The 20,230-nt window shown below is 43.6% G+C and overlaps 1 protein-coding gene across 1 annotated transcript in view; it reads left to right on the plus strand.

Annotated features, from left to right (window-relative positions):
* The window catches only part of MYO1E (myosin IE), a 215,583-nt gene that overhangs the window by 65,431 nt on the left and 129,922 nt on the right, over window positions 1–20,230 (plus strand). Inside the window, exon 2 of the mRNA XM_045449577.1 lies at window positions 19,462–19,605. Coding sequence (XP_045305533.1) covers window positions 19,462–19,605 — 144 coding nt within the window. The remainder of the gene's footprint in view (window positions 1–19,461; window positions 19,606–20,230) is intronic.

Raw genomic sequence — 20,230 nt, forward strand, 5'->3', positions numbered from 1 at the left:
GCTTGTAGCATTTGGACCATGGATACCCATGCCTCCCTGCTCAGCACCAGAAAAGTGGCTCTCCTAACCCAGCAACCATGTGGTTGAAGTCGTTCATGCACCGTGAGGCCCCTGCCTTGGTCTGCACACTCCTGGTTTCCCACTGCTTGCACACCAATGGGAGGGATCCTCCATTATGGTTTACAGGTTCACTTCTCCGACTTCTAGAAATTCAGTCCCTTCTTTGGCTCTGTGGATGACTCAGGCAGCAGATAGTGGGTTATGTTCAGATAAGAGAAGACCCTCTAAATGGGTAGACCCATGCTCATTTTGCAGTCTTGTTTGTAACTATAGTAATGTCACAATTCAGTTGAGATTTTCATCCCACTGGTGAGGAAATTCATAGTGAAGGTTACTACAGCAACCTTAACTCTGCTGGGGGAAAGCATATCCCTTACAATGGGGCCTTTCAGAGGCTGGGCCCCAAAGCTGGGCAGTGATTCAGTCTATTCAAAACACAATGGGGCAAAACAGAATAGAGAGGAACGACACATTGTTTTAGACCTCACAACGCCATCTCTAACACTGTGCATGCTTGTCCATCCTGGTGCCTAGCTTCAGTTTTATTCCTCCTGAATACACTTTTAATTTCACACCTCACAAGCCTGCCAGTTGAAGTGCATTTTATGTAAGTTTAAATAATAATGACAGTTCTACAGACAGAAAGTGTACAAACTCATAGCCAGAAAGTGCTGCAGAAATACCTTTAAGAAAAGGTGATACAGACTTTTATTTGCAGATCGGGGAAACACCAATTGAATATGTTTGAAACTATTCAAACCGCTCTTCAAAACTGAGTCCTGGGGGCGCCTGGGTGACTCAGTCGGTTAAGCGTCTGACTCTTGGTTTCAGCTCAGGTCACGATCTCATGGTTTCGTGAGTTCGAGCCCGATATCCAGCTCTGTGCTGATAGCACAGAGCCTGCTTGGGATTCTCTGTCTCCTCTCTCTCTGCCACTCCCCCACTAGCACTGTCTCTGTCTCTCTCAAAATAAATAAATAAACTTAAAAAAAAAAAACTGAATCCTGTAAAACCACCACGGGGTTTTTTGTTTTTTAAGGATAAAAATTTTAAATTACAAACAAATTTTTTTAATTTTTTTAAATTAAATTTATTTTATTTTTTGTTTATTTATTTTTTGAGAGAGAATGCAAGTGGTGAAGGGGCAGAGAGAGACAGAGAGACAGAGGATCCGAAGCAGTCTCCACTCTTTCAGCAGAGAGCCCGATATAGGGCTCAAACCCACAAACCTTGAGATCATGACCTGAGCCGAAGTCGGACATTTAACTGACTGAGCCTTCCAAAATTTTTAAATAAAATCACCCTTGCTTTTATTCACACCCACACAAAACAAAGCCACCCACCAAACAAAATTTACCCACCGACAGGCAATGCCTCCTAAGCTGGAGGCAATGATTGGTTCATTTACTGTTTTTTTAACTAGAGAATGTTACATAGGCTTTTCAAAGCTGAATATAGCCGTCTGGCGTGTGAACTGTAGTTGTATCAAACAAAAAAACTGTGGTTTTCCTAGAATGGAAGTCGGAAGGAAACTTTTTTCTTAATTTTTTTTCCTTTAGAGCGTTTATAATATTTTATTTATTCACACGCTTGCCCGATGATCAAACAACTATTCTTAAGTTGTATATTTAGATCTCTAGGGTTGTCTTATGTCTTTCTCTTCTTTAATGTTTCCCGCATGTTTAATTTAAATCATTTTCCTTTTATCTTTCCCAGGATTTCAAGCTATTTCTCTTGCCTAACCTTGTGCTCTTGCTCCACTGAATTGAAAAAAAAAAATTCAAAATGAGCTTTTCTTGTATGTGCAAAACCAGCAGCTACTTCTGAACCTTAAAGCCAAATTTCATCAAACAAACCATGAAACGTTTTGCTTTTGGTTCCAATGAACCCTAATTGATAGTGTGGTCACTTCCAGGTATCTTAGGGTATCAGCTGTTTGATCAGTAAGTAATACTGTGCTTTTGGCCCAACTCCCAGGAAGTGAAGGGGTCACAGCCAGGGAGAGCATATTGGGACCACTGGTGCTACTTGTCCTCATATTTTGGGTCTGGGACTCAGGTAGAAAGGGATTTTTGTGCCCTTGGGAGCAGAGTGTAGACAAATCTTCTCAGCATTTTTGCAACCAGAAACCATGCAAATGTGTTTGCAAATCCACTTGGGGTCTGGCTGGCAGTTTTTGAGCACAACCCTCTTTGTGAGGTGGTAATGTTGATCTCCATTGCCTATTCACTGCCCTGCCCAAAACTGAGTGCACTGTTTTCTCCATAACTGGGTGGGCACTCTCTACCTAACACAGAGAGCAGGTCTCACTTGGTCTCAATTCCTTGTCTAAAGTGATTTGTTAGTAATACTGCTTTGGGATCATTTGGGTGTCAGTCCCAGCCCCCTTGACTCCCATTCCTGTCCACACTATAAACAAGATCAGAGTTTGCTGTCCGCTCTTGACTTTGCAGGGCTGAAGGTGGCATGCCATTAGACCTGGGAAGCTCTCTAGTATGTTCCTCCCGCGGCTCCCTACTGGTGACTGTTTCGGCAATTAACATTTGTCTTGCCTGTTTTGTCTCAGAAAGAATTTCTGTGGGGTTATTTTTAACATATTTGAGTGTCTTCATTGTGGTAAAAAGCACCTTTGCCATAGAAGGAGACCAGCATCTATTCCCCAAAGAACAGTGAGTGAGAAGCCTGCCCTTACTGAAGACCCAGGTGTGGGGCTCTGTGTTTGAAGCAGGCTACGAGGAGTACTTTGAAGGAGAGGGGGCAGAGGCAGAGGCCCAGTGTCACAAGGTAGCTCCAACCCTCTGGCCTCCCAGCTCCACTGAGGCTTCTCACAGCACCCGTTATCCTTCTACATGTCAGTCCTATCAGGGTGCCTAAAATGCCCCTAAAATGTGTAGAGTGGCGATCTCTGTTCCACAGCCAAGGCGATCCTTCATCCAACTTGCCGTGTGAGATCTAAGGGCAGTGTTCGGTGCTGCACCTGAAACCTTGCCGTCGGGTGATGGGTCTCCCTGGAGGGATTTTCACAGTGTGGAGAATCCACTTCTTTTGTCTTCCACCATAGCCTCGATGGAAGCTCCTGTGGGTTCCTAAACCCACCAAACCTGAGTACGGATCTGGACTCCATGACTCTCTCTCTGGCCAAGTCTTTCATCTGTTACCTGGGGATCAGAGTACCTCGCTGGTTCTACAGTTCTTTGGAGTCCAAGTGAAAGAAAGCACCTAACATAGTATTTAACACATAGTAGGTGCTCAAGAAAAGCAATGCCCGTTCCCTGTTCCCGAAGCTTTGTGGATCACACCTCTTGATGGCATGGGTTGCCTTTTGGATGCTATATTACATTTTGCAGAATACAGTAAGCAATGGGATTTCTTGGATTTTCTATGGTGTTGTGAACGGTGAACTGCTGTGACCCACCCATGCCCCACAATCACATCAGACATGGTTAGGTTGTGTTTTGTTTTCAATTTTAGTGATTCCGGCAGCAAAAATTCCTACTGGAAGGGGCACCATAGAATTCTACAGCCAGAGATCGCTAGTTAGATTATAGCTTTCCAATTTCTGCTGACATTTCCCTCCCATATTCTGGAGAGTGCCTTTCTCCTTTACCTACTTGCCTCTGAGTTTTAAGCCAATGCCAGGACTTCCCCTCCCCACTCCCAGCCCTCCCCACTGCCCATAAACAGAGGCCTGTGGAAGGCAAGGGGTCCCAGGAAAGTGGTCCTCAAACTGTGGGATCTCTGTACTTTTGCATGTGTGATAAACCCCCTGGAAGGCAAATTTAAAACTTCTATTTATGTTTATCTTAATTTTTCAAATATTTAATATTTGGATGGACACAAGTGACCCTCATATAGTCTGTTTGCCAGAGGGTCAAGGTTCACAAATGCTAATGTTTATTATTTGAGAAATTTCAAATATTTACATGCCTAGACTTATTTGTTCTTTCCAGAACCTTTGTGGGTGATAAAAACCTTTGCTACAGGTTTGCTCAAGAGTGGTTGGCAGCAGAGGGCTGCAAAGTGCTGCACGGAGGCTGGAGGACCCAAGTTCTAGCCCCGGTTCTACAACTAAGTAGCTGGCACCACAGGCACGAATCACCTCCCCGGGCCTCAGATTCCTCATCGGTACAGGAAAAGCTTGGACTGGTTGACAGATAGGCGAGGCCCCTTCTAGCTCTAAAATTGTAGGATTTGGAATGTGAATATAGAAGCATTCTGCCTGTTCCTGACCTTTTTTTACCTTTGTAGTTGGTTTAAACACCTTTACTTTTTTCCCATAAGGTACCAATCTGTTACTCAAGTGGTCCTTACTGTACTTTTTCATTGTAGGCTTCCTTTTTAGTTAGCCTGTTAAATCCCCTACGTGCCTTCTCTGGCACCAGCTGTCTTTCTTCTTCTCCTTTTTTTTAAATTAAAAAAAAATTTTTTTTTGGGGCGCCTGGGTGGCGCAGTCGGTTAAGCGTCCGACTTCAGCCAGGTCACGATCTCGCGGTCCGTGAGTTCGAGCCCCGCGTCAGGCTCTGGGCTGATGGCTCAGAGCCTGGAGCCTGTTTCCGATTCTGTGTCTCCCTCTCTCTCTGCCCCTCCCCCGTTCATGCTCTGTCTCTCTCTGTCCCAAAAATAAATAAACGCTGAAAAAAAAATTTTTTTTTTAAAAATAAAAAAAAAAATTTTTTTTAAGGTTTATTTGTTTATGAGAGAGAGAGAGTGCACCAGACAGAGTGTGAGCGGGGGGGGGGCAGAGAGAGAGGGAGACACAGAATCTGAAGCAGGCTCCAGGAACCGTCAGCACAGAGCCCGACGCGGGGCTCGAACTCACAGACCGTGAGATCATGCTCTGAGCCACGCGCCCCAGGGCAACAACTGTCTTCTGTTCTGCTGCAGTAGATTCCTATTCTCAGAATCTGGGTTCAGACCATTCACATATCGTGCAATTACACTTCACTTGAGTATCACGAAACTTTAAAAATTCTGTATTTCATTATTGAATCCTGTCTCTGCTATTATCAGCCCAACGAGACGACAATTTTCCAGTTTTCTTGGAACATCAGATATCCAGTCAGAGCACTATTCCTGGCTCCCAGTGTTCACTTGCTACTGGTGACAACTTACTATTATTAACAACTTAGCACTTGTGTTGGGCCAGACAATGTAATATGAATTCTCCATGCATTATTTTACTTAATGCCCTCAAAAGCCCCCAGTAGTAGCTACTGTTATTATCCCCATTTTATAGAAAAAGAAACTGAGGCTTAAAGATTGGTAGGCTTACAGTGCTGCTTTTACTAAATATCCTTGAAACACTTAACTTCTTTAAAAGTCCTCTTAGGCCTAAATGTCCATCAACTGATGAATGGATAAAAAAAATTGTGGTTTATATACACAATGGAGTACTACGTGGCAATGAGAAAGAATGAAATATGGCCCTTTGTAGCAACATTGATGGAACTGGAGAGTGTGATGCTAAGTGAAATAAGCCATACAGAGAAAGACAGATACCATATGGTTTCACTCTTATGTGGATCCTGAGAAACTTAACGGAAACCCATGGGGGAGGGGAAGGAAAAAAAAAAAAAAGAGGTTAGAGTGGGAGAGAGCCAAAGCATGGGAGACTGTTAAAAACTGAGAACAAACTGAGGGTTGATGGGGGGTGGAAGGGAGGGGAGGGTGGGTGATGGGTATTGAGGAGGGCACCTTTTGGGATGAGCACTGGGTGTTGTATGGAAACCAATTTGACAATAAACTTCATATATTGAAAAATAAAATAAAATAAATAAATAAATAAATAAATAAATAAAAGTCCTCTTAGTAGTAGGGAGTACTAAGACCTCTATTCTGTTAGAATGTCTTCCCCTCAGAAAGTCTGTTTTCTCTTTCTCTCTGCCTTTCTTTACCTCCCTTCTCAATTTCTGTAGTTTTAAAAATCTGAAGAAGGGGTCTGGGTGGCTCAGTCAGTTAAGTGTCAGACTCTTGATCTCAGCGCAGGTCTTGATCTCAGGGTCATGAGTTCAAATCCCACATTGGGCTCCACGCTGGGCATGAAGCCTACTCAAAAAAACATAAATAAAGATCTGAAGAAAAAGGAATTTGTATTTGCTTGCAGTCGAGCCTTTAGTAAGGATTTTAGGTGATCAGAGGAGGACAAAGTCTACCTGTGGGTGGCCTCCCCCAAACCTGGAAGGACACCATAACCAGGGTCCGGATAAGCTCAGAGTGAAGCTGTATTGATCTCCCAGATTGGTTTTATTGCAAATTCATCCCCATGACTTGTTTACCCAACTGACAGTGAGGGTGCACAGCAGGTAGGTGGTAAGCCCCTTGGAAATTCTGGGGGCAAGGGACACATAAATACAAGATGAAATCTGTCTCTGCTCCTCCTTGCTGCACAGACACCCACACCCTTGTGCTGGCCTTGGACAGTCCCGGGTGTGGCTTCTGAGAGGTAAGCTGATAACAGAGCTTCAGGAGACCACAGCCTGCTTTGCTGTTTACCCTGGGGCTTTTAATTCTCCTCACCCCCTCCTAAATTCCATCAGCCCAGCCCCATTGATCCTTTCCTGAAGTCCAAGGTGTGGGTCTTGAAAAGAAATGGCAGGGTGAGTTATATGTCCTCTGCCAAGTGATGAAATGGAGCGAGACACAGGACTGAGTATTTTACCTTCACACCTGGAGCTGTTCCGAGCCTTCAGCACCCTTGATCACGCTGATCCTCGATGTTGATGTGTCTGCTCAGGAGGCCCGCAGAACCCTCCTCTCCTATCAGCCTGTTTCTCTGTAGCCCGAGATCTCTCTGGATCTAGTAAACATGCCTTGTTTATACCCGAAAAGCTGCTAGAGCAATGCCTTTTGACTACATTTTGCCCTAGAGCAACACGGCATCAGTGTGCCATAGATCAGGCAAGCAGAGGGTCCAGTTGTGCCCATGCCAAAAACAGAAGATTCTTGGAAGGCACTTCTCACTTCTGTACTTTGTTATTCAGTGTTGGCTTGTGACTGTGTTGCTCAGGGGGTGCCCATCACCCCTGACCTCAACTTCTGGACTTAGTAGTCCCATGGCTAATCCATGACAAAGGCTGCCCGTGTCCCTGAGACACCCCTGATCACATTCCAGATCCTTCTCTTAGCACATCCTGAAACAGCACCCCTAAGTAGGAGATGACATATTAACACCTTACCTGTTGTGCCTCCACTTGAAATCCTACTCATTATACCCTTTTGGTGTTTCCACACGGACTTTAAAAACATATAGGTAGGGACACCTGGATGGCTCAGTCGGTTCACTGTCTGACTCTTGATTTGGGCTCAGGTCATGATCCCAGGGTCAGGGGCTTGAGCCCTGCATCTAGCTCTGTGCTGAGCATGGAGCCTGCTTAGGATTCTCTCTCTCTCTCTCTCTCTCTCTCTCTCTCTGTGTCTCTCTGTCTCTCTCTCTCTGCCCCTCTCCCTCATTCACACACGCTCTCTCTCCAAAATAAAAAAAAAAATATGTATACATATATGTAAGAAAAGAATTCCCTCAACCTTTTTGTAAATTGAATTTTCCCATTCAGATATGGCCAAACAGTTCATTTTCCAGAAAATTAAATAATATTAAAACATAAAATTAGTTATCTTAGGTTGTTGTACCACCACCATTTTGTGTGAAATAAATAATGCATCTTTTGCAATCAGTATAGAAAGATGCTGTAAACGATAGTGAGTTCTGGGAGACTATTTTTAATCCGAATGATATCAACTCTGCTATAGTCTACTGGTAAGTGTCTGCATATTTATTTTTCCTCAGAACAACACTTAAATTAGGATTTCTTTCTTTCATGGTACAGAGCAATAGTTCATTTTATGTGTCAAGAAATTGTTCAGTTGCCCCCCCCCACTTTTATTTCCATAATTTTCAGACCCAAAATCAGGACACCTAGTCTGATAAGATTTTTTCTTGGTTTATTAATGAAAACCCTGTCTGTAGAGGTACAAACCCTAGATCATGTTTAGGTATTGAATAGATGGCCTTAATTGTGGAGAATAAAATTCCAAGAAACTGACCTTGCCCAAGGTCACAGAGGTAGAGCTTGTCCTTAAGCTCAAGTCTCTTGATTCTAATCAACGGCTGAATTACTGAGAGGAATTGCATTCCCCGACCTTTGTACTCGAAAACGGAGTGTTGACACCAAGGTCCCAGAAATGACTGGTAAGTGCTTGAGGATGTCGTCAAGCTGGCAGACTCACAGCTGCAAAGAAAGACTGACATCAGTGTGAATCTTTATCGTTTGTTTGATTGAAGTATAGTGACAGAAGTCATACCAGCATTTGTCTTACGAAGGGATTTCAACCTTTTGATTCATTTTATTCTGTAGCATGAAATGTACTCATCCTGTGGTCAAGATTAGCCTTTTTTCCCTTGCTGGATGACAACGGACAATTAAGGAGAGCTGTCTTTAGGGGCAACTTCTCTTCCCTTTGATCACCAAGGTGGGGGCAATAGGAAAGCTTTGGAAACTTCTTTCTTCCTTGGGGCAGACTCTGGTCTCAGAACCCCTATGTCCCCCACTGATAGTCGCTACAGTGACATACACCTAGTCCTGAGATGAGCCACCAGGCACTGCCCTACATGCTGAGGACATGGCAGGGAACAGATGGGCTCCCCACGCTGATTCCATGGCACTGAGCTTTCTCTGACTTGTGCAGGGCCCTGTTAGAGCCAGGCTGCTTGCTCTGCGGGCTCCCAGATGCTGGGCTTTGCACAACGTGTCCTCCATACCAGTTATAGGTGTCTGCTTCATGTACAGCTGAAAGAGACTGTTGCAGCATGGACAGTAATAAAGCAATTACTGTTTCCAACAGCCGTTTACCTTATTATAAGAAGCAGTAGGTATGATGGTTAAACGCAAAGAATCTAGAGCCAGCTGCAACAGCTGGGCAAGATACTTAACCTCTCTGCGCTTCAGTTTCCCTGCCTGGTAAGGTGGTGGGGATCAAATAAATGATCATGTATAAAATATTCAAAACAGTGCTGGTAGGTAATGAGAAGTAACGGTTGTGTGAGAAGAAAAATGTTCTCCCAAAGCAGAGAGACCCACCATTCTAGATTTCCTAGAGACTGAGAGGCAAAAAGAGCAGTGCTGGTAATACTAGGAAGTGCTTCCCTAAAGAGAAAGGATAAATTGCAGGTGCCCAAGAGAGAATTACCTCCTCCACCTCAAGATGAGCCCTCACTCTGGGGGACCACTAAAATGCCCCACGTGTGGTTTGGAGGGTTTTCTGAGGAAAGGAAACTAGAGGAGGGGTCTTAGGACCCTTGATGAAAAGTGCAGGACATTCGGTAGAGTAGAGTAGCTTCTACTTGTGAAAACAAAACCTAAGCTCTCACCTACTATCCAAAAGGGAATCTGGTCTTGCCATTGGAGATTTTCCACAACAGAGAACAATACATCTGGGAAATAGAAGGGCAGCCATTTAAATTCTGTTTGGCTAGACTTAAAATTAGTGGGAGAGGATCCAGAGAGAATGGCAGCCAGTTCCCCATGTATGGAACATGGCACCATGATAAACGATGAGATGGGTATGGACAACCCCACAGTGTGAATTTTATTTTATTTTTAAGTTTATTTGTTTATTTTGGGAGAGAGAGAGACAGAGAGAGACAAGGAGAGAGAGAGGTAGTGAGTGCAAGGGAGGGGCAGAGAGGGGGAGGGAGGGAGAGAATCCCTAGCAGTCTCTGCACTGTTAGGGCAGAGCCCAACGTGGGGCTTGAACTCACAAACCGGGAGATCATGACCTGAAACTTAACCTTGAGAGTCTTAACCCACTGAGCCACCCAGGTGCGCCCCAAAGTGTGTATTTTAAATTGAACGTCTTCGTTATTATTTTAACACATACAGAAGAAGTAAAGCTAGCACCCCAAACTAGTGATTTTATGGAGATGATTGTTTAGGATTTAGTCAAATTAAAAAGGGTAGTTCATAGAAAAATTTGAAGCATGGTTCTGGTGGAACTTGGGTAATGAAAAGTTGTGAAAGTAGTTGAGGGTTTAGGAAGGCCTGGAGTATAGCATCTGTGAATAAAGGTCACAACTCATTGTAATCCCTCCAAGGTCGTTGTATGGAGGTGGGGCAGGAGAGGGGCAGGGACCTTCCTGCTTCAAATGGTCTTAACACTGAAGGAACGTTTAGGTTGAAAGAGATATAAATCAGAACATGCCTTTATAAATCGAAGAGGAAATTACCTTGCTGTTGCAAACATTTTCATAGCAAAGCCTCTAGAACTGGGCAGTCATCAACCCACTAGTAAAACTACCATGTAGTTCCTGAAATGACATTGATACATGGTATGATGCTTCCAGGATGATCTAAATCTTTATAATATTTTGTATCTTTGGCGATATTAAACAGTGACTTAGTATTTGTAAAGGGCATAGGATGGTGACTGGCCCCTTATAAGTGTTATGTGCCATAAGTCATCAAGCCAAAAGATGCTACTGGTTGAAACAGAGTCATCATTATTTTATTTTTCCACTTTAAAAGAACCCAGAAAACAATGGAACACCTGGGTGGCTCAGATAGTTAAGTTTTGGACTCTTGATTTCAGCTCAGGTTATGATCTTGTCGTTCGTGGGACTGAGCCCCGCGTTGGGTTCCGAGCTGACAGAGCAGGGCCTGCTTGGGATTCTCTCTCTCTCTCTCTCTCTCCCTCTCTCTCTCTTTCTCTGCCCCTCCCCAACTCTTGTGCATGTATCACGTGCACCCACACACTGTCTCTTTCAAAATAAACATTTAAAAAAATAAATAAAAATTAAAAAAATTTAAAACCCAGAAGATAAAACCCACGGCCAGTTAAGCTGTGACACGATGCTGATTATAAAGACACATCCTGGGGCACCTAGCTGGCTCAGCTGGTCAAGCGCGAGACTGTTGATCTTGGGGTCGTGTGTTAGAACCCCAGGTTGAGGATAAAGATTACCTAAAAATAAAGAGACACATCCTAATTTCAGAATATTAGACTATGAAAAAATGCATCTTGGAATTGATGAACTGTATTAACTATTCATTTAAAACATCTTCGATTGTTCCTTGATAAGAAAATAGTCCTTTGGAAGCAACATTTCAGGCCGACTAAATAAAAGAAAGGCCATTTCTTTTCCTGCTGGCGGCCTATTGCTGTTTAATGAAGAGTTGGGGTGTTGGCTGCTCAGTCAGAGAAGCGTGCGCCTCTTGATCTCAAGCCCCAAACTGGGTGTAGAGATTACTAATAAACAAACAAACAAACAAACTTTAATAAAAATAAAGAAGAGTTTACTATGGCTGCAACATGGAGTAGATGGCAAGAATTGGAGGTCTGAGCTGGCATGGAATAACAAAAATATGGAACACAGTGTCGTGTGTGTGTGTGTGTGTGTGTGTGTATTTAATTTCACTTCACAAAGTGCTTTCATATCCCTTATTTGCTATTTCTTCACTAAAAACAGATATATGTGTGTGTGTGTGTGTACATTTTATAAATATATGCTCAGTGGAAAAATAAACCCATACAGAAAGGACACTTAGAAATATAACACCTGCAGCATTTTAACAACCATATTTCTGTACAGAGATATTTTATATAAAAATATCACATATACATTTAAAACAGAATTTGGGCACTTTACCAACTCTTATTTTTTTTACAAACCTTTTTCCCCTCCCCCACTCAATGTTGTCCGCCTGGTATGCACCATCCACAATTTGCCCCCTGATCACGTCATCATGTAAAACCAACTCTACCTAGAGGCATTGGGGTTGGTGTCATTGTCAGTCTTATTTGATCTTCGAGATCTTCATGGCAACCCCTGCGGGCAGTGTAATGTCAGGAACCTCCTTCTATTGAGCAGGCAGCTCAGAGGCCCAAGAGGCTGAGCAACTCATGAGAGATATGTGGGTAAGTAGCACAGGATACTGGCTGGGAGGGCTTGTCTTTGAAGGCTGCCCATGACTTTTCTGAGATCAAGTTGGTCACAGATACAGCCATGCAACCCGAGACAGACCCAGTTCATGCCTCATGTTCCAGCTTTATTATTAACAACACTCCCTTCTGCACTCAGAGTGGCCCCGTTTGGATGATAAATTATGTCTGCTCTAGTCACTTCCAGAAGGTTGACTCTGGCCAACCCTGGCTAGAGACCGCTGGACCTAGTGATCCTAGAGCCAGCATCTATCGACATTTGACCTTGACGACGGTATTGGAAGTGAATTGTGGTGTAGCAGAAAGAACAAAGAAAAGGAAGTCATCCCTGGCGCTTTGTCACAGAGATTAACCGATACCATGTATGTGGAAATGTTATACAAATTCTGAACTCTTGGTTAGGTCACATATACTTAATATGAATGCAACCAATGAGCATATCTTCTGTACTCTTTGAGGGCTGCCCATACTTTATGTCCCAAACCCCCAGTGTACCGTCCCTTCACCCCTCCAAGCAACTTGGTACATTATAATCCTAGGACTCACTTTACCACTTGTAAAGTACTGACAAGGGATTATAGTGTTCATGACAGCAGGGCTGTGAGAATTAAGTGAGATCATGTGAGAATATCACGTCTTTATGTGTTCAGTAAATGTAAGTTCCACTTACCCCAAGCGTTGAGGGAATGAGAGTATTTGTTGGCTATAGACTGCCTCAGCCCCACCCCACCCCCCACTCTTCCAGAAACACTTCTTTGCACTCTGTTTACTGCAGTTCAACATACCCACACATGCTTGCTTCAAACATACATGTTCACATTACTAAAATAGTGGTGGGCGGGGGGGTCTAAATTCCATGAAGTTGAAACCAATTGCAAGCCCAGTGTGGGTTTACAGTGCCCAGCTCAGAGGAAAAAATATTTAGGGTCGATGTTTTTTCCATCATTTGCAATAGAAGTGTTTCATTCCAGTCAAATAGCAGAACTGCAAAAGGTAGAAATCCTAGACAGTCAATTAAAAGATTAAAGTACAACAGAGAGCTCTGTTCCTTTCCTGTTATGACTCACTAGGACAGAAAAAATCCCATTAAAAAAACAAGTCCCGTTGAACAACAGGCCAGAGCATTACCCATTGTCCATTGTGCACAATAAGAATATGGTTGATCTGCCTGTTAGGGTGACACACTTGAAACATTGGGGGTATTCGAGTCCCAGGTTTTTTTTTGGAAATCAGATCTGCTGTCCTGTTGTGCTCAGGGACCAGCTAACCATCACAGATGTGATAATATGTTGTCATCCAGGCAACATCTCTCAACCTACTTTTCAAATCTGGAAGCAGCACAGAACCCAGGCTTACAATGATGATCCTAGTTTGGGGAGAGCCCCATCAACACCCAACCCCACTTCCAGAAAATTCTCGAATATAGTGGCATCATTTTCCACATTTCTATTCATTTTGTTATTTTACCAACACATGCATATAGGGTTAAAAAACAAAACAAAACTGAACTGCAGAAAAGTTTAAAATGGAAAGTAGAAGTCACCCTTGTCCCAAAAACCCGAGGTTTTCTTCCCAATGGAAACTTGTGTATTTTTCAAGAAAAGAAACACAAGTCTTTTAAAAAATTTAGGCAAATGCGGTCATTCTGTACTTCAATCCACATATAGGTTGCTATTTACACGAAAGTGGGTATTTGAAGATCTATGTCACCATGAGCAGATTCCTTTTGTTTTATTTTATTTTATTAAAAAGATTTTAATGTTTATTTATTTTTGAGAGAGAGAGAGAGAGAGAGAGAGAGAGAGAGAGAGGCAGAGTGTGAGCAGGGGAGAGGCAGAGAGAGGAGACACAGAATCTGAAGCAGGCTCCAGGCTCTGAGCTGTCAGCCTAGAGCCTGACGTGGGGCTCGAACCCATGAACCATGAGATCATGACCTGAGCCAAAGTTAGATGCTTAACCGACTGAGCTACCCAGGCACCCCAGCAGATTCCTTTTAATGACTGCCAGAATTCCTTTGTAGGGGCTGCCATATTCTCTTCCGGCCCCGAATCATGTGCCCACTTTCTCCATCACGGACTTTGCGACTTTGCGACAGCAAGCAGGCCTGTACGTACATCATGGCATACATACTTGGTATATCTTGAGGTAAATTCCTAAAAATAATTGCTGGAACGAACAGAGTGTGAGTTTTATTTTTATTTAAGTCACTGTTTATATATTGGTCTGTGTGACTAGAATTTTGATACCTGTTCCCACATTGCTCTCTAAAAATACTGTGCAGGATACTCTTCCTGGAAGAGTAGAAGGTATTTATGATCACCCCCTCCCAGCCAGGCCCTACCCAACACTAGGCCTATTGTATTTACACAGCACGTTTAATGGCCTCCCTTTTCTGGGTGTCTGAAGGGAGTTGCAGACTGTAGTTACCCAGTATATGGTCTCCTCCTCTCTCCTGGATGAACCAAAGAAGAAAAATGCTCACTGACACACTGGCGAGAAGGTCTGCAGCACCATGGCTGTGGCAGGCAAGGGCTACCCCAGGGCTGACTGAAGGTAGGGTTTCAGGCTAGAATAATCCCTGCCTTTGTGACCTGCCTTACCTTTGCTCTTCCTGGTCTCCACCCTGGTAAACACACACCAGTTAGTGACACTCCACATTTTACAGGTAGTCAGAGAGTCAGCGAGCAGGCTTCTTCCTCTGGGTGAGGGACTCCTATGTCTTGGTGCCGCGTCCTAAATGTGAGGAACAAACCAGGCCATTATGTGAACGTGGATATACTCCACTTCCTAGAACTTGTGTGTGAATCCACTGCTTTTTTTGTTTTTTTAATTATTTTGAGAGAGAGAGAGAGAGAGAGAGAGCGTGCGCATGCATGAATGTGAGCAGGGGGAGGGGCACAGGAAAAGGGAAAGAGAATCCCAAGCAGGCTCCATGTTGTCAGCGCGGAATCATGAGATCATGTCATGAACTGTGAGATCATGACCTGAGCCGAAATCAGAAGTTGGATGTTTAAACAACTGAGCCACCCAGGCTCCCCTCCATTGCTTTTTAATAAACTAATCATCATTGGAAACCAAATATGGGCCAAGAAAGTCTGCGCTCAATCCTTATCTAATGGGAAATATCTCACTCATAATTTATAATAATTGTCAATGACACCACACTCTGCAAGGACTGTTGCAAGTGTAATTGCTAGGTACCCCTACTTGTTTAAAATGTTCCTGTTTTTAGTACGGAAACAAAAAGAAGTTGCCCACCCAAAAAGAAGCCAACAGAAGAGAAGGAAGCTGACTCTTGTTGAGGGCGTATCCTGACAAGCCAGGAGTTTGCCATCTGAGGAAAATGGCCCTCCTCAAACAGACAGGGAAGCCCCCATCGCTGTGCTTCCTCCTCCCAGCACGCATCGCGGCCAGTCCTGCCCATTCCCTCCCAGTCAGGAGTGGGAGGAAGAAGCAAAGGGGTCAAGGTTATTTGCGCCAGAAACACAATTCATGGTCTTGCAATCGTAGCACCGTAGTTTGTGGTCTGAAGGTCACTTTCAGCCTCTGCTTCTGGGAACATTGTCTAGGATTGTAAAATGATAATCATTTCCCACTGTGTTCCCCACTTGTTCCCTGTCCACAGCTATGTTCCAAGAAAGACATCTAGAAAAGTCATGCTATGATCAAACTCTGATGTCCCTGTAGATAAACAGAAAACAGTTTTCTGTTCCACTGTGGGGAACTGTCAATCTTCCCTGGGGTAGGGTGAGAGCCCATGCATCCATGTTTGGTTTCCAGTTTCCCTGATAAAGTTCTCACCCTGTGTTAGAACTGCCCAGACCGGCCCTACCCCAGCCCTAGCCCAACCCTAGCACAGCTTTCATTTACCTATCAGGTGCGTTCTGGTCTTGTCCTTGACAATCCAAGCAGGTCAGTTGTCCCCCAAAGGTTCTGATTGCTCCCACCCTTTCCAGCTACCATTCCTCCCTCCCTCTACCTCCTCTGAGTTTTTTTTTTTGAGGGGGGGGTAGGGCAGGGAGGCAGTTATGGGGGAAGAGGAAGGAGAAAGGCATAGTAAGGTGGGGGGTGTTAAAGACAGAAAAGTTACAGTTAGAGACCTTGGGCAATTTAGAGTTTTTTCATCAGTAAAATAGAGATGATAATATACAGTATGGGAGATGATTGTGAAAGTTAAATGGGTTCACATATCATTGCCTGGGGGAAGAAGGGACACAGAGGTGAAGGGGGGAAAAGGTATTTGTGACCAAATGGATATAGGAAATACATCAAATAAAAAATAATTTGAGTGTTTTAGTCTTTGATACTAAGAGAAAGTCGTCATTAACAAAGATTATAGGTCTTTTTAATGATGAAATCAGTTTTGGAGACAGTCTATCCTTCTGTGGCCATCTTAAACTTAACAGGTGGAAATATCCAGTCAAGTCACTGGGGAGGCCATGTGGAGAAACCGTGATGTCTGAATGAGTTCATAATCATAGAGAGTTGGGTTCACTCATTGCCTTTACCGTAAACTAATTGGGAAGTCAGTTTGCATCTACATAGCATGGGAATGTCAACCCCTCTCTCGTAGAGTTGATTGCAATAGTAAGAGGAGCGGCCACCACAAATCAGATGGCTGATTGCTTTGCTTCTGGTAACTGCCCAGTCTCATTGTTGGTTCCTTACCCTTTTATAGGTAGAGGTCTGGAGACCCAGACATGGGACTCTTCAGTGTCAAGGGATGTTTGAGACTATGAGAGTCAATGAACTCCACAAGGAGCCCTGTTTTACTGAGGAATAACTGCCATCAGAAGGAGGACACTGCCTCTGAAATGGGACAGATCTAGCCATCTATCACTCTGCAGTGAGACAGAAAAGACAGTTGGATTGGATACAAAGGCCAACTTGGGTTACCTTGAGAAGGCAGTTTCTGTGGAACAGTACCAACACATACACTATGACACAGAACCCGTCCACTTCTTGTCCTTTGCAGAAGTTAAATAACAGCTTGTTACTACCCCTTCTGTATTATTAAACTGTGCTTACATTTTTCAAAAAGAAAATAAAATTTGTGGCCTCTTTTAAGTAGGTGAATATTTATTGGGGTTAAAAGGAAACAAACGTACCTAACAGTTAGTTACTCTGAGGCCGTAGTTTTCTATGCAGAATAATTTTTGTGAGTGCCCAGAAGAATGATCAAGAAAAGAAGGGAGGGCAGAGGCAGGGCAGGAGTGGCTGGGAATCTTCATGTGGTTGGAAGTAGACTGTGGCCATTCGATTGAGATCCAGTGAGTCATGCTGCAGCCAGTGCCTTTTCTCTCTTTCTGCTTTGCCACAAGGGGAAGAAGGTGTGGTGAGGTCTGTGGTAGTTTTGTAGAACTGATGCTGCATGTGGTTCTGCAAAAGCCAAATATATCCTATAAACAGTCCCTCTGTAAGGCAGCACGGATGCTAAGGCTTCCAGAGGTCTTTTCTGGAGCTTGAGCCCATGGCACTGGTACACCTTTCCTATGGTAGGTCTTTCCTGGCTGGTTTTCAAAACTGCTTTTGCCGGAGCCTCTTAGAATTGCTCTTATGAAGGACCCATGACTCCTACAGAGAAAACGTTAAACGATTTTTATTTATTTTTTAATGTTTATTTATTTTTGAGGGAGAGAGAGAGAGCACAAGCGAGGAGGAGCAGAGAGAGGGAAATGGAGAATCCCAGGCAGGCTCAGCACTGCCAGCACAGAGACTGATGTGGGGCTCACGCTCACGAGTTGTGAGATCCTGAACTGAACAGAAATCAAGAGTCAGACGTTTAACTGACTGAGCCACCCAGGTGCCCCAAATTATACAATTTTTAAAAGTGAAATTTAAAATGGTATTTATCTGGTTTCCTTCCACCTCCCTTCTCTTGAAGAACCTTTTCTCGTTCCAGTTTTGACATCTGAACACGTGGCCTTTCTAGATAACCCTTATTCAGAATTTTTCTCTCCTTTATCTAAACTCCCCCAAAAGCGAACTCCCAGGAAGGGGGCAGGAACTGTCTCACTCAGGTCAATGCTCACCACACTTGTGCAGCACATGACATCTTCAGTAGGATGCATGAAGGTTGTGAAGGGAAGGAAGGATCTTCTAGTATCTTGTCATGTATCATTTGCCATTATCTCATATGTATTAGATTCTTGCCCTAGTGAATGTAGATTATAATGGATAGCCCTCCTTGTCTCGTCTTCTCTGGCAATTCAACATATTTTAGATCCACTACCAATGGCACCTTCTCCAGGAAATTATTTCTGTCTTTCCTCGGACCAAAAAGTCTTCCACCTTCCTGAAACACCCATTTGACATGTGTTTACATATTGACTGTTGCGTGAATTACTTCCGTCAATTGCTAGGTGTCCTTCAATGGACATGAGGTTCCCAAGTGCAACCACCGTGGTGCTCCCATCTGCAGGACTTGGCACGTAGCTAAACATATGGGGGATCCCACTACAGAAGTGCCGGGTGAGAGAAGTCCTGCAGGCCACAGGGTGTTCAGAGGCCACCCCTGGTGTTAGGTTGTAAACCCAGTAAACCTATAAGGGCTATAGCTTCATCTCTCCAAGGAGGCCACGGGGCTGGATGAGGTCCTCCTGTCCACAGCACGTTCTATAATCACGTTCGGGCTGTCTTATCCATTTCCTTGTTTATATAGCAGTGATCAGCCATCAAAACGTAGCTTATCTAGGGGGGCCTGATTGACTCAGTTAGTTGAGTGTTCGGCTCAGGTCATGATCTCACAGTTCATAGGTTCGAGCCCCGCATCTAGCTCTGTGCTGAAGCTTGCAGCCTGGAGCCTGGAGCCTGCTTCAGATTCCGTGTCTCCCTCTCTCTCTGCCCCTCCCCACGCTGGTGCACTTGCTCTCTCTCTCTCACTCAAAAATAGATGAACATTAAAAAAAAATTTTTTTTTAATGTAGCTTATGTTCTGAATCTTGGAGGCCAATATTACGTTGACAGTGATAAGTTTTTGGAGGGAGAATGATTTAGATGATTTGAGAAATTACAATATGACCTAGCCATTGTGTGATACATATTGTTTCTGTTCCATTGCTTATTTTAGTGTTACTTCTACAAAACGATAAGGTTGAGGAATTATTGGAGACCATTGAATCACTTATTGTGTTATACTCTAGATACTCTTCGGCACTTGATGTGTGTTTTTTTTATTCAATCCTTACAGCGACTCTATGGAGTGGGTCTTAATTTCTCCCATTTTACAAATGAGAAAAGAGAAGCTTCCATGATACAGTGAGCCTAGATGACTTTTCCCCACTTCTCTTAGTTTGTAGGTGGCCAACCTGCAATGTGAATCCAGAGCTATTGCTAAAAAATCTTTGTTCTGCTCGTTCTGCTTCATTTGATATGAAGAAGAGATGGGAACTTAGTGATTTTTTTTTTTTTTTTTTTTTTACACTGGGAGAAAATAAACCATCCTAAGAACTGTGTGTTTTATGTTCACAGGGAAGCAAAGGTGCCTACCGGTACCACTGGCAGAGCCACAATGTTAAGCACAGTGGTGTGGATGACATGGTCCTGCTCTCCAAGATCACAGAGAATGCCATCGTGGAGAATCTAAAGAAGAGATACATGGATGACTACATTTTTGTATCCTTTATGAGCTTCTTTGGGCTTTTCTGAGTAAGATGACCATATCCCCAAGAAAAGGTGGCTGGTTCCTAGTGTGAGAAGATCCATCTGAAATTCTGAATGGACAAGAGGTCCTCGAGTCATTTTCACCATTTCAGAACGCGGTTTTGTTCTTTTCTGCCCCTTCGTTGAGGTTGTGGGAAGGGCACAGGTGATGCTAAATCATCTTCCTGGCATTTCACAAAATAAAGATGCAGCCAGTATTCGTCTGTTTCAATCGATGGCACTGTACCTTTGACGTGCTTTAGCCAGGCACGTGGCATCTAAAACCTCCGCCGTTCCTAAGGAAAGTCCAGGTCTGCAGAGAATTCTGTCCATAGATCTCCTTAACTGCAAAGCAGACAGTTCAGTCCGGACCTAAAAGGTTTTAAAAAGATTGCCTCATGCAAAAAATATGCAATTTTGCCAGTTTTTCTGCATTCTTATGTTTACTAATGGAAACATGAGATGGGAAGATCAACTATTGAAAATGCCTGACATTCTTGAGTTGTTCTTTATGTTTCAATTTTAGCTTGCCAGATGCCATTTTTTATAGGGCTTTAAAAAATTCAGAATGGAAATTTGATTTAAATGTGTGTTGGCT

This window comes from Leopardus geoffroyi, chromosome B3 (assembly GCF_018350155.1).
Source record: "Leopardus geoffroyi isolate Oge1 chromosome B3, O.geoffroyi_Oge1_pat1.0, whole genome shotgun sequence".
In the NCBI taxonomy this organism is placed as follows: domain Eukaryota; kingdom Metazoa; phylum Chordata; class Mammalia; order Carnivora; family Felidae; genus Leopardus; species Leopardus geoffroyi.